This window comes from Protopterus annectens, chromosome 14.part0 (assembly GCF_019279795.1).
Source record: "Protopterus annectens isolate FY-2018-M chromosome 14.part0, PAN1.0, whole genome shotgun sequence".
Classification (NCBI taxonomy): domain Eukaryota; kingdom Metazoa; phylum Chordata; order Ceratodontiformes; family Protopteridae; genus Protopterus; species Protopterus annectens.
The window spans coordinates 58597304-58612602 of NC_056748.1; the positions used below are offsets into that span (position 1 = coordinate 58597304).

Here is a 15299-nt window from a genome sequence, read left to right on the forward strand (position 1 = left end):
GGTAACCTGGAATGCAACAGTGAATACACTCGAACATCTACATTTATGGTAAGTGTACACAACTGCACTATGTTCTTCGTGTTTCACTGTTGCAGTCATTACATTTTGGTAGATTCCCAAAGCTATGGTTGGGAGGCTGGAGCTAAACAGCATTAGGAGCAGCTATGAGACCCTGCAGAACTGCAGTGGCAAAGCCTGCCCTGGATTTAGAGTAGAGTGGCAGATGATGGTGCTTTGTAAAGGTGTGCACTGAACTCCAAGTAGCTGCCTGTAAAATGTCCTTGGTTGGTACTCCCTGAGAAAGGCTGCTGAAGTGGCTGCAGCTCTGGTGGAATGTGGCCTAATGCCCTTAGGCACTGGCTTGCCATGGTATAAGTAGGAGAAATGAATGCAGTGGCCTATCCACTTTGAAATAGTCTGCTTTGAGATGGCCTTTCCTTGTGATCCTGTAGCATATGCCACTAGTAATTGCTCTGTCTTTCTGAAAACTTTGGCTCTGTCCAAGTAGAATCTAAGCTGTCTGTGTACGTCCAAAGAATGCAGAATTCTTTCCCCCTTGTTCTGTGGATTTGGATAAAAAGTTGGCAGATGAATGGTCTGGTTAAGAGCCACACTGGACACCACTTTAGGCATAAATGTTGGGTTTGTCCTCAGGGAGACCCTGTCCAGATAAGAAATGATAAAAGGTTCCACAGCCATGAGTGCCTGTAGCTCAAACTCGTCTTGCAGAAGTTATTGCTAGGAGCAGAGCTGTTTTCCAAGATAAAAACTTTATATCAGCAGTAGCAGCTGGCTCAAAAGAAGGCAGGGTGAGTTTTTCTAAGACATAGTTGAGGTCCCATGCAGACATTGGTGATCTCCTTGGAGGCCTTAAATTTTTGGCTCCTCTGAGGTACTGTTTTAATAAGGGATGAGAAAAAATTGGTGGCTCTGCATTGTAATGAGCCGAAATGGCAGAGGCATGAGTTTTAATAGATGAGAAAGATAGGCCTTTGTCCAGCATCTCGGTTAAGTATTGTAAAATCTGAAGAATATTTGGCACAGCTGTATCTGTTCCTTGTGCCTGGTTCCAAGCACAGAATCTCTTCCACTTTCCAGCATAAGATTTTCTAGTACTAGGCCTTCTGGCTTCCAAAATGACATCCATCACAGCTTTGCTGAGAGGTGTGTTTTGTATGACTACATTATCTGCCATGCTGCCAGGTTTAAAATCCTGAGTTGGCTGTGCAGGATCTGACTGTTTTGCTGGGACAGTAGATGCGGTACATGAGGTAAGGTCCAAGCTGGGCATTGAGACAAGCTCCTTAATATTGGGTACCAGTGCTGGTGGGGCCAGTCTGGTGCAATCAGTATCATCTTTGGCTTCTCCTGTCTGACCTTTAGGAGTACCTTGGGGAGGAGAGGCAGAGGGGGAAAGGCATATACGGATAGGTTTTTCCAGCTGAAGGATAGGGCATCTACTTTCCATGCTTGTCTGTGATAAATCCTTGTGCAGAATCTCTTTAGTTGGTAGTTGTGAGGGGAGGCAAATAGATCTATGTCCGGCATCCCCATTTCCTTGTTATCATGCTGAAGATTTGTGGATCCAGGTGCCACTCATGGGGATCCATGAGGTTTCTGCTTAGTTCATCTGCCAGAGTATTTTTCCTTCCTGGCAAGAATTGTGCCTGCAGATGTACTTGGTAAGTCAATGCTGTGTCCCACAAAGTCATGGCAAGTCTGCAAAGGGGGTAAGAATGTGTGCTCCCCTGCTTGTTTATATACCACATGACCGTGGTGTTGTCTGTCATTATCAGTAGTTGTCCCGGATGAAGTAGGTCCTTGAAGGCTGTCAGGGCATTTTGAACAGCTAGCACCTCTTTTTGATTGATAAGTAGATGCATTTGATTTGAGGTCCATGTTCCCTGAATGCATCTTCGTGCCATGTGGGCCCCCCAGGCATAATCTGATGCATCCGTTGTTAGTGTCTGCCTGGCTGGGGGTAATGTGAATGGCTGTCCCTTGTTTTGGTCACAAGCCTTTGCCCACCATCGAAACTCCTGCTGCAGGCAGGGAATGAGAGTAATTATAGTTTCCAGGCTGTGGCAATGTTGAGTCCAAACACTTTTTAGGTACCATTGAAGTTTCCTCATATGCAGTCTTGCATATGGAATGAGTAGGATGCCATGAAGCCCAAAGCCTGCAGAATTTTTCTTGCAGATAACTGGGCCTTTGTTGCTAACATTTTGAAATAGGTAGTCAGTTGCCTTTGTTTGTCTGGCGTGAGATAAGCCATCTGGGCAATTGTATTTAAGCTTGCACCCAGGAATATTATCTCTTGAGAGGGTACTAGTTTTGATTTCTTTTCGGTTCTGCAAGAAAAAAGTTTCCCCAATGAGGTATTTAGCTTTATCGAAGACTTCGGATCTGGAATTCGAACTCGAAAATCTCAGGAGTCAGCCGACCGGCACTTGCGAAGTGCTTCTGCTTCAGGCACCGCCCGGCAAGAAAGACTAAAGAAAATGGCGTCGGCTGCTTCTTTTATACCCCTGATAACCTGATGTCAGGGAAGGGGTGACGACAGCCGACGCAGAATCCAAGACTTTGGAATTCAGGCCGACTGAGGGCAACCTGCCAGCAGGATTACCCAATTGTAATGACTGCAACAGTGAAACACGAAGAACATCATGCAACAAATCATACAGTACTAAGGTATAAAATAAAATTATTAATATCGCCTGTGATTTGCAGTAACCCTGACGTGTATTTTCCTATTTATATACATTTTTAATTTGCTGACCACTATTAATTTTTTTTTGGTAAAAAGTTGTGCCTAGTACTATATTTATGTTGTGAAGTTCTCAAAGAGTTTTGTCAAACATACTATCTGATTCAGATGCATCACACAGCAGATTAAAGGTAAAGAGAACACTTCAGGACAAAATCAGCACAAGTGTATGCGCCGCAATAACATTACAAGTCAATAAGAAAAAACTGTGCCCACCTTTACTGGATATAATAACAGCTTATGTCCTAAGGTCATCAGAATGTTGTGCAAATAAACATGCCACACTTTGTACATAAAAGTGTAAGAGGCTCATCTCAGGAGGACATCTAATTACAATGCAGATGAAATAACCATTACCTAATGAGGAGGTTCTACAAATGAGTCCTTGGTGGTTATTACATCACCTGTTTACTACCACTGTCATAGGTGCGCTTACTATCATGGAATGAAATTAGGGCAGCAGCTCTACAGCTGGTATAGCATAAGTGTGGAAAATATGGACAACTATACCTTACTTTAATAGCTTTATCACCCACAAAGTCCTAAAGACAGCATTTTAATGAGTCACTCCACCCTGTGCAGTAGCCCCTGCACAGAGACAGACTGCATCTTGACTTTCAGTAGCACACAACATCTGTACAAATATTGTAGACTAAGTGTGCAGACAGACGGATGGAGAATTAGACAAGCACCAACTTTAAATGACACAAAGTACTTACATAGTAAGGATACTGTGAAAAAAAAGAAAAAAGAAAAAGCAGAGTTAAATGTCACAGTGAGGAGAGGAAGCATCAATACAGTCAATTAATACTTGTCAAAATAACACCATCAGGGCTTGTGTTCTTGTGTTCCGAAGTCTTGGTGCTGTCTTTTGGGTCATAAGTGAAGGCACAACAAAGTCTGTAACACATTCTCATTAATGTTTTATTCGTTCATTCTTTATAGTCCGTTTTCTACTGGTGCTGGTCTAAGGTTCTAGTGAGCCCAATTCATCATTACCACTATTTCTATATAGGACTTGTCATGTGATTTTCCTTATGGGAGAACTAGAATAAAACTGCACCCTGACAAAAAGAAAAAGTTAGCTTAAGTGGATGATACAACCCTGTAGTGAGGTCAGTTGCATCCCTAAACCACTGCTTCACATACAAACACACATGTACGCTCCAACACAGGCATGCACAGTATGTATTTGTTTTCTTTGTTTGGCACTCACAAAATGAAAAGATTGTGTGTGAATATACTGCACAAAAGTCCTTCAGACTCAGAGTGGTACTCTTCGTAAATGCACAAGACTGAAGCAATATTGGCTTCATTAACTTCAACTATGCTCAAACTTATGGATGGATTCTATTCCTGCCACTGCATTAAAACACCATAAATATACAGAGAAATTAAAATATTTTGATGTAAATTGAGATACCTCCACCTTTAATCCTTCCTGAGCACTTGTGGGCGTAAATGTGTGGAAGGTACTATGGCCCTGCACTGATGGGGTACTCTCTATGACTTTAAACTACGTCTCAATAACTGTACTGATGGATGCATTCTACAAGGTGAGGAGAGTTTGCAGACAATGGAGTTTGTTGTTTCGATTCCTTGCATTGACTAGTAGCACCTTCAGATTTTATCCCATGTTGAACCTCTAATTAAGGAAATGACTTCCTAAATTCCTGATGTTTAGCTACAACATTTTATACAAGCAGTAGTTTGGCAATTGACCTCCTAATACATTCAGTTTCCTGGCTCTAGTGCTGTGCAAATCTCCCAAACATCAGCCATTTTACACACGTTTAACGGCACAGTCCACATTTTACCAAACCCATCATGTTAGTGATATCCCTTTATCTTTTTCCCCTACGTTTTCCCTTGCTGGCTGTTGTCTTATCTGGGTTAAATGGCCCATTTATTCACCATCACCTGGACAAGAGCCAGCTCAGATGGGTCATCACTGAGGCAGCCTTTAGGATGGCTGGGACTTTCTGTTCTTAACCTGACACCTGTACACATCCCCCTTCACATCAAAGGATTTGGTGTACGATGGGCCTTTGTAATGCACACCTCACCTGCATATAATGTGATCAGTTAGCCTTGCTCCACTTTGCAAGCAAGCATCTCTGAGTGATTCCTGGCCTCTGACAGAAATTCCATCATGGTGCGTGTGATTAGCAGCACATGCTCCTCCCATAAGCCTTATTTCTGTTTTCCCCCACAATGGCATCAACAGACATCCAAGTTGTTAGCCGAACCCAGGTTACCTGTGTCGTACTCCAGGCTTTATCCCTCTACACCACCACAGCTAACACTAACATATCTTACTTTGATCAGAATATACTGTATGCACAATCTTTAATAAAATCAACAAATCAAACGTTTGCCTACATACACAATGTAGACCCAGTCATTATTTGCCAGCCTAACAACTGTACAAAAAGGTATTCTCTGTAGGTACAACCTATCCAGTTCCTTTTATGGGACCAAACTGCATGGAAAAATTAGAAGCTCCCATCATAGATTCACTAGGTTTAGGTTGACGATGGAAGTGTCTTCCAGTGTTGTGCACTAGTTTCAGTAAAAGTCATGCACTTAATGGTGAAATGTCTCTTCTATCTCTAAACAAGAAAGTAGCCATCATAGCAGGCCAGACAGCCTACATAACTGCAAGATCCAAAGCCTAAAGTTAGAACAAAAATCTGAAAATCTTGACTTCAAGTCTTTTGGCTACTTTGTCCCTCCCACTAGAAACCACTAAAAAAAGAAATTCCCACTATATCTACCCCTATATTACTTCATAAGTAACCAATAAAACTTCCACTTACCAACCCAAGGGGCACCTGCTCAGAAAACCAAACATTGTGCCTACTGGTCAGTCTTCACACAGTAGTGTTTTTCAACTGAGTGTCTTTCACTACTAAAATACCATTTACATGTTCAATCTGTGTTGCATCATGTCCTTCCTAAAAACACTACCTGCGACACACTTCCAGCAGATGTGCATAGTCATCCAACCATTAAAAAAAGAAAATGCATAAACCATTTTGATTACAATAACCAAGGTTTCAACAATATGCCCAGCATGAAAAGGCAAATGATCCCGGGGGGGGGGGGGGTAAGGGGGAGTGCTACTTCCAGAAAGCCGAAAAATGAATCAAACTTTGCACAGAAAGGGATGAAGCAATGGTAAGGGAAGCACCTGAAATGATTAGTCTGACCTCTTGAGGAGCAATGCTGCTGAAGCAGTGGAATAGTGACCAGTCATACATTTAGCTCAATGCAGAGTGTTTTTTTCCTGCTAATAAACACTTGCATCCAGCATTTACAGAGTGCTGTTGTTTCATGCAGGGCTATGTCTTACGGTTGCCTGGAAAGCAATGCTAGGACAGCGGGTGTACAAGTTAAAGTCAGCAGGACACCTTTGACCACGTTTAACATGCAACGCATGTCGTCTGTGATTTAGTAAATACCGCCATCCAAATAAGAAGTGACAGATCAACTTACATGGAAATTTTTTGTATTCATTTTTGTGAAATACATTCCCAAAACTGTACCAAAATTTGGAAAATCAGCTGAGGTCTGCTACAGTAAAGTCCAGTTATTTGGAAATCTGTAATCCATTTTGCAGTTGTGTTATCTTACCACCTTACATTAAGCAAAGGGCTGCATGAGGAACTGTGGAGTCTTGTCCCTCACCCACATCACACTGGGCTCTATTTTTTTCTGCACAACTTTGCTAAAATGGGGGATCGCTGTATTGGGTCTCAGTTTAGCAATACCATACTACAGATAAAGAAAAACAAGCTTGTTATCTCTTGGGGGTTAATTCACCCATGTTAATTTTCCAATCAGCAGTGGTAAAAGGTATCCTATCTAAGGCAGATTGTACATACCACCAGGTTTAAAAAAATTAAAATCAGAAAGTGGTGCACAATGAAAGGTTATAACTGAAATGGTACAAAACATGAGCATTCACCAGAAAATTCAACACTAAGTACTGAATAAAAAAATAAATAAATGTTAACTACTGGAACTATTCATATACTAGTGTTATTCAAATGCAGCATGGTGCAGTACACGGACATGATGACACATGGGCCTCTATTCTATAAAGGTCTGTCAGCATCTGTGTATTGCTGTCATAGCAGAGCCAAACAAATTAAATATGCATCTCAGTGTCACAGTTTAAACATAAGTAAAACTGCTCAGCTATGTCATTTATCAAAATGTACCATTGTTGTAATAAACCTGGATGGAAAAAAAAAGTCAACAACTGTTGTGGACATCTATGTTCAGAAGTACTTGCCTTTGTTGCTCAGAAAGTTCATAACCCTAATAAATTATCTTTATCGCATTGCTCAGGCAAATTAGAAAATAAATGTTTTCCTTCCAGATGGTATTGTCTTAAGGAATTCATTCAGATTCTCTGGAAGCAAGCCATTTATCAAATGTGTTTAAAACCGGAGACCAGATATTTGACACCTACCCTTAAATATAGCTGTATTTTATGTGGATGATGTTGCTTTACTATTTCATGGACACACAAAATCATACTCTCTCCAAAAGGAAAACTGTTAAACAATGGAGTCTTTGAATTTAGTAGCATCAGCTGCTACAGTGAAAAGGCACTTTCCAAATCAATTACTGAACATGTTACCACTCCAGACTCGTTTAGAGATTTAGGGGAGTGGAAGGTATAGTTAATAGTGGTCTTACAGACATAAAGCTCCATATCATGGTGAAGGCAAGGAACGGAGTTCATTATTAGAAGGTCATCTAATGGTTAATAGTGACCAGAAACTTTGCTAATGCCTGGTTCACTTAGAATCACAATGTTGTTGATGGACACGCTTCAGCCAGATAAAGCAATAACATAGACACATGCCAAGGTAAACTTTCTAGCCAAGATAAAGGGATATGGGGAGAAAGAGCACAGTCTACACTTTTTGCCAGAATTGCAGTGAACTATAAGGACAATGTAACAACTTTAGTCAGTAACCCCCCCCCAAAATATAGTAGGGAGCTGTGAAGAAGCCAGTATCTTTGCCAGTTTGCATGGATTTTTCTTTTGAGTCCTCCATACATGGATACTCTGGATTTGGTTTGGACTCGTCTAAGAATCCCTTAGCAGATTGAATATTTTCGTTTGTAAACATTGTTGGGATTTTTCCTATTTTTCTATATGCTGGCATGCAGTTTTGTTGTTTCTAATGACTCCGACATTAGTTGGATCACCTGTGATCCTGTTTGAAATGCTGCTAGTACCTGTACGGTACACTTTGATCACTGTGATTCTTGTATTCTACGTCAGCATAATGGTAAAGATTCTGACATACTGTTTATACCTATATTAACTGGTACTGCTCCATTTTTTTTCATTTTGAAAAAAAAAAAATAAGCAGATTCATTTACTTCTAAGATACGAGAGAATTATATACTTAAGCCATTATTTTGCATTTTTAATTTAATAGTCTATTTGTATATTGCATTAGTAACTGTTACTTTGATAATTTTGATGACACATCACTGTTGGTTATTTTTTTTTTCTCATCGACATCTTGTTTAGTTTTGTAACGGTGTTTAGAAAATTAACACTTGGATGTGAACCTGAACCAAATACTATCAATGTCAAGATGTGGGAATGAATGGGGAAAGACACAGACACCTTGCACTGCCAGAAATCTGTAACTGCATGAGATACCTACAAAGTATTAACAACCTCAACCAAAGAGATGAGCAAGGAAAAGGCACCCTGCTACTTTTTAAATTATATGCTCTGTGTTATACAATTTTGACATGTGCATGTATCAAAAGACAAACCCACCTCCTTAAAAAACAAAAATGGAAAAAAATTAAGGGTAATGCTGCTCAACGCCAGAAGTCTAAATCTCAAGATGCAGGCTCTCGAAGCACTCCTCAGGATGGAGGACATCGATGTCTGTGCAGTAACTGAAACCTGGCTCAAGGCTCCTGAGAGCACCCCAGCGCTACCAGGCTATACCTCGTACCATGCTTTTCAGCCCAAACCAAAAAGGGAGGGGGAGTGTCCATATTCATCAAGGACACCCACACCTCCAGGTTAGTGGCAACACATGAAGCATCAGAGACCATCCAGGTGCAACTAACCGTAGGCAAAACTGCTATACAACTGGTAGCATGTTACAGACCACCCTCCCAATCTCAGGAACCCCGCCTTCCTGAAGACATTGGAGGATATAAATGTCTCACCAAACACCATCATATTGGGAGACTTCAACTACCCTAACAGACTGGGTGCATTATTCTAGCCCAAACACCCTAGCCCAAAGGTTCCTGGAATTCATAAATTCAAACGCAATGGAACAGCTAGTCACCTCTCCCACAAGGGGAGATAATATACTAGACCTGATCATCACAAACATGGGGACAAAGTGCTCCACACCGGAAGTATACCCTTCACTGGTTAGATCTGACCACAAACTAATCACTCTGGATATACATATCCCACCTCCACCCCCAACACAAAAGACTACAGTGAAAAACTTCTCAAAAGCCGACTTTACACTTCTTAAGACTGAGATGGTATCTTTAAGCCCACTGGGACAGTGGAAACCACATCCCACAATGCAGAATCCTTCACAAATGCTTTCTACGGACATCTCCAAGAATGCATGGATCATGCAATCCCAAATAAAACCAAGACCCTCTCCACCAAGGGCAGGCGTCCTGTCTGGTGGACCCCAGCCATAAACAAACTGTATAACAAAAGAAGGAAGCTACTGCACGACAGAGCAAAATCCCATAAACAGAAGGCATCTCTGATCAGCACTAGTAGAAAGCTACGTTCTCTCATAAAAACATCCAAGGCCAACTTTGAGAGAAAAATCGCTATGGACGCTAAAGATAACCACAAGGCCTTCTTCAGCTATGTTAGAAACCTGGGCGGAAACCCTCAGATATGTTCAGAGTTAGTTCACAATGACAAAAAATACACTGAACCCACAGATATTGCCAACATTCTGGCAGACAGGTTCAGTGCAAATTTCTCCCCTCCCTCACCCCCAAAAGAAGAAATACTTATCCCAGCTGAATGTAACCTCCCTGTCATCTCAGGTGTCTAGGCGAGAACCGCCCTCAGCAAAGCTAAAAACACAGCATCAATGGGACCTGACGGTATCCCGGGTTGCGTGCTACGTGAACTCCAAGAGGAGCTAAACCCGCACATAAATATGCTATTTAACCTTAGCCTTACTACAGGATATGTACCTGAAAACTGGCGTACAGCAACAGTAGTCCCACTCCACAAAGGAGGCACCTCTACTGACCCTGGTAACTACCGCCCCATAAGCTTAACCAGCCTGGTCTGCAAAGCTATGGAAAGAATCATTATGGAACTAATAAAAAGAGACATTGGGGACATACAGACACTTGATCCCACCCAGTTCGGCTTTGTAAAAGGCAGATCCTGCCTTTTAAACTTGGTTGACTTTTTCGAAACAGTCACTAGAGCCATTGACGAGGGCAAAGCAGTCCATACAGCCTACCTGGACTTGGCTAAAGCTTTCGACACAATACCCCACTCTGGCATCATAGACAAGCTCAACAGCTTAAATGTAAATGCATATGTCACAAAATGGGTTGCAAACTGGCTAAAGGATAGAACCCATAAAGTCAAAATCGCTGGAGCCATGTCAGACTCAAAGCCAGTGACAAGTGGTGTCCCACAGGGCTCTGTCCTGGGACCCCTCTTGTTCGGCATTTATTTCTCAGATGTGAAAGCAGACATGGGAGGGTTGTGGCTGACAAAGTTCGCAGATGACTGCAAACTAGGCGCCATAGTCGATACACCAGCTGACACATACATCCTACAGAAAGGCCTCACTGAAATGGACAACTGGTGCCGGAGTCATGGCCTTAAACTAAATGCCAAAAAATGTATAGTCATCCCCTTTGGGAAAAACAAAGTGCCCACAAATTATCACATAGGCAGTAACCCACTGAGTATGGAAAAAGTAATCAGAGACCTGGGGACCCAAGTCGATAGTGACCTCTCATTTGACACCCACGTTGCCAAAGTGGTTAGAAAGACTTTCTACCTTGCCCACCTTATGATAAAGGGATTCACATCCAGATCAAAGGAGGTCATTGTGCCCCTGTACTCCTCCCTTATCAGGCCCATGATTGAGTACAATGCCCCATTTGGTATGTACCTCACCCGGCACTTGCAACAGCTAGAGAGACCCCAAAAGTACCTCACCAAGAGGATCAAGGGTCTCCAACATATGTCATATGCTGCCAGACTAAAGAAACTCCAACTCTATTCAGTAGCATACCGCCTACTCAGAGGTGATCTGTGCCTGATGTACAAGGCCATGTCAAATCAGGAATTGATGGGCATGCTCCACCTCAAAAAATCCAAATCCATCAGAACCACGAGAGCTAAAGATTTGAATCTCAGCACAAATATGAATAGGACATGCTGGAGGGACAGATTCATAACTCAGAGGCATCCCATACTCTGGAACAGAATCCCAGTTCATGTTAGGAAGAGCCCCTCACTGACTCTCTTCAAGAGAAATCTTGACGAGTGGATGGGAGATCGTAGGTTTACCCCAGGGGTCATCTCTGTGTCACTACTAGACAGAGGCACAGTATTCTAAATCTATTCTGTACACTTTTGTACCATTACATGGGGTGGCGAAAGCCACATCACTATGGCTAGGCTTATAAATGCCCCAGGGCAGATAGCCTAGTACCAAACTATGAAACTATGAAAATATTATGATGTTCCAACTACAAACCACTGACGACACTATCTTCAAATCAGTCCTCGAAAAGCTCTGTCCAGGTTACTTTCCTGCAGCCTCAATTTACTTCACAGCTTACCCTTGGATGTACTATGAAATAATTATGTTGATGAATAAAGCATTTTTCAACCACATACATTACTTTATGGAACCATCTAGTGCTCTGAATCCCTAGGCTTAATGAACTACGGATTGCAAAATTGAAGCTAACCTCACATCTTCTATCCTTCCCATCCAGGGGAGTGTTCTCCAGCATTATTTCCCATCCCCACACAACTTTGTCAGTATTGTATGCCTTACAAACATTCCTGAATTAGTAATAATTCCTTTGCTAGTTGCTTACCTGTCCAAACGCACTGTCCGTTTTCAATCCATTCTCCTTTACCTTTTACTTCCCTCTTACCTTCACATAGGTGATCCTTCAGCTTTCAATATTCTTCCCAAGTAGCGATCTAACTAATTTAGTTTTTGGTTCTTGCTTATCTTCAACTTTTCAATTCATGCTGTACAGTCTACTCTATAAACTTAGTTGAGTAAATAATTGCAAGAGGAAAGGAAGATGTCACCTTCCTCTTTCTGTCAATATTTTCTCTCTACCCTTGTCTAAATAAGCACACAGGTACTTACTAGGCTACTGATTTGTGAGGATCTAAAGAAGTCAAGCCTTGCATTCCCATGGTAATTTTTAGCCCTTACATTATGTAATACATATATCCAAAGATGGACCAAACAAGCATATTTTGGAGTAAGTACATGTTTCTCCTACCCATGATGGCTAGCAGTATTAAACTGGGGTTGAACTTGTAGTTACCCATCTATTTGCCCAAATTAAGTTTGAAAAGAGTAAGTAAGGTACTCTGTGTGGAGTGGAACACTATTTCAAAGGAAGAGTATTCTCTGATGCATACCTATCTGTCCAGCGTGTTTTATTAATTTTGAAAAAAAATTGTAAGTCCTTTGACCTGGTATTCATACTACTGTTGGACTTGAGAATATGTAATAGGTTTGACAATACATGGTCAGCTGTGTTTCTATAAGCAATGCAGAGGTCACCTCTCAGTAACCCATATGATACGGAAAATTTACATAGGTATTATGATTTTAAGGCCTGGATTTCTTTTTTTAGTACAGAAGTGGTGTGGTCATTCCACTTGTGACAAGTGTTTGGACAGGTATATACCATGAAAGAGGTATTATACTCCATGATCGGCCTAATGAGTGCCAACTACAGTGGAACAATTACATCCCTGGATCTGGACCCCATACCTTTAGATATAAGCTGTGCAATGAAAAAAATACTTCTTTACAATAGTTGCTAGGAGTGATTGAAGGACAGTCCATTGTCACCAGAGGTTCCCACATATCTAACAATGGGATCAATTTTTCAGAGGGGTATTATCATTGTGATAGTTAGAAAGAAGTCATGCATGCCACAGGATACCATTATACATTTTTTGGCATCTACTTTTAGTTCATGGTTTTGAAACCACCTATTTCTTTGGGGCAGGCCCTCTTGTAGAATCTTGGTTTCCTCTGGGGAGTTTATGATGGCACCAAGTTTGCATATGGATCAGCCATAAACGCTTAACATTAGATCTGACCTCCTTGAAGTAAATGCTGAAGACAAGCTGCCCAGAAACTAAACCATGGGACATTCTATCAGCGACAGGTCTTTTTGGAGGAGGTACAGCCACTTTCCCTTATTTCCTGAGTTCTACTGCCCCATCCATTGCCTCAGTGACTTTTTTGAAGGAATCAACAAGGTTAAGTAGATAGGACATGCCCTTAACAAATACAAACTGTGTTCGGACAAAAGTTTGTAGGTTACCTATATCAATAGTTATTAGCTACATAATAATCCTTTCCGCAGCCTTACAGATGAGATTGGACAAACTTATGGGTTAATAATTACCCAAGTTCATTGAAGCCCCACCTCTGTGGAAAGGAATGACTGCTGCTGTCCTTCACTCATCCATCACAAATGCTGTTTGGAGGCTGATATTGAGTAGCCTATGTAGAGAGCCTGGTAAGTCATGTTTAAAGCAAACCAGTAGACAGCCTGGTATATTATCTGGTCCCACAGATGTAGTGTTCTTGCCCTTGAATAGTGCCTTGAAGACTTTCTCTTGGGAGATTTGGGGGAGAATGTAGACACAGGTATGTGCTTTGGGAATACTGGAGAGGACAGGAGGGAAACGTTTGAGCTAAACTTGTCTGCCAATTGACTGGCTATGCCCTCTGGGTCCAAGTATATGATATCATTTACTACTGACCCTCTGCAGTGATGGGAATTATTTTGGACGTTTCTAAGGCTCTGTGGTTATCTTTCACCTAGATGGATATTTTTACATCATATCTGGCTTACATAAAATACCATCCTTTTTTTTAGGATTTTGCTTGGCAGTGTTTGCATAGTTATGTTTATAACCCAATTAGAGTCCAAAGAATTTTTCCTAGGTAGATGGCAAACGGTGCTGGTGTAATGTGGAGGTACCTGCAAGTATATGATCTCTGAGTGCAATGAGTTGGCAGACATTAAAAATTCCTGACAGCGCACAAGTCTAAGGAAATTACTTTTTGAGCTAGGATACAGGATCTTAACTACCTAGACACACAGTAAGGCCTTGTTTAACTCTGGTGGCTGGGAAAAAGCAATTACTAGAAAATGGAAAGCAAAGTGTAAACCATTCATACTTGTACTAGCGAATATTGTAACAAAGATTAAAGAACAGGAAGTGGGATCATTAGAAAAGGGTAGGAGTAACAATAAATGCAGAAAAATGTTTTGGAGGAGGAACGAGGTTTAAGAGAAGGCAGAATTTGAACAATTTATGCAGTGTTGGTTTGATTATATAGAACAATGCACGTGATGTATAACGTTTGTAAATGTGAACTTGTTAATATGGTGGGCGGCCACAGTGGTGCAGCGGTTAGCGTTGCTGCCTCACAGCAAGAAGTTCTCTGGTTCGATTCTCAGCTGGGGTGCCTTCTGTGCGGAGTCAGCATGTCCTCCTTGTGGTCACGTGGGTTTCCTCCCACATCCCAAAGACATGCAGTAGGTGGATTGGACACTCTAAATTGGCCCTAGACGCGAGTGCGTGTGTGTGTGTGTGTGTGTGTGTGTGTGTGTGTGTGTGTGTGTGTGTGTGTGTGTGTGTGTGTGTGCCTTCTGGGGAAGGTTGGGCCCGGGCTGGCAACTCGACACTGTAAAACTCCACTGCCAATAATGAGCGGACAGATGATCCGCTGTGGCGACCCCTAACCGGGAAAAGCCGAAAGAAGAAGTTAATATGGTTTGATTACCTTTATATAAATGTAAGTTTGCCTATATCACAAGTGATAATTCAATAAAGGTGCTTTAAACAAAAGAAAGAGAAAGAAATATTGGGTGAGCAAATGGGAGTAACAAAGGAAATTATTTTTTTTGAGGTAGGGTACAGTATCTGAATTGTCTAGACATAGTGAAACGTTGTTGAGTTCAGTTCTCCTGGCTGCCAGGAATGCAGTTACTAGAAAATAGAAATAAAAGTGTAAACCAACTGTATTTGAAGTAAAGAACAATGCAACAGAGATAACAGAATTAGAGGTGGGATCTTTTGAAAAACATAGGAGCAAATTACATAGAAAAAATGGAAACTGTGGGAAAAAAACATGCACAATGGTGCTCTGGAGGAAGAGTGAGGATTACGATTAGGCAGGAACTGAGTGAGCTATGTAATGCTGGACTGATGATAATTGTACAGGAGAATATA

At 41.5% G+C, this 15299-nt stretch overlaps 1 protein-coding gene across 2 annotated transcripts in view; it reads right to left on the bottom strand.

The window, feature by feature from the left end:
- ANXA11 (annexin A11) overlaps positions 1-15299 on the bottom strand; it is an 872911-nt gene that overhangs the window by 424370 nt on the left and 433242 nt on the right. The window contains exon 4 of one of the 2 annotated variants that reach the window (XM_044055766.1): positions 3487-3498. The exons of the other annotated variant lie outside the window; for it this stretch is intronic. Within the exon in view, the coding sequence (XP_043911701.1) occupies positions 3487-3498 (12 nt within the window). The remainder of the gene's footprint in view (positions 1-3486; positions 3499-15299) is intronic. 2 annotated transcript variants of the gene reach the window in all.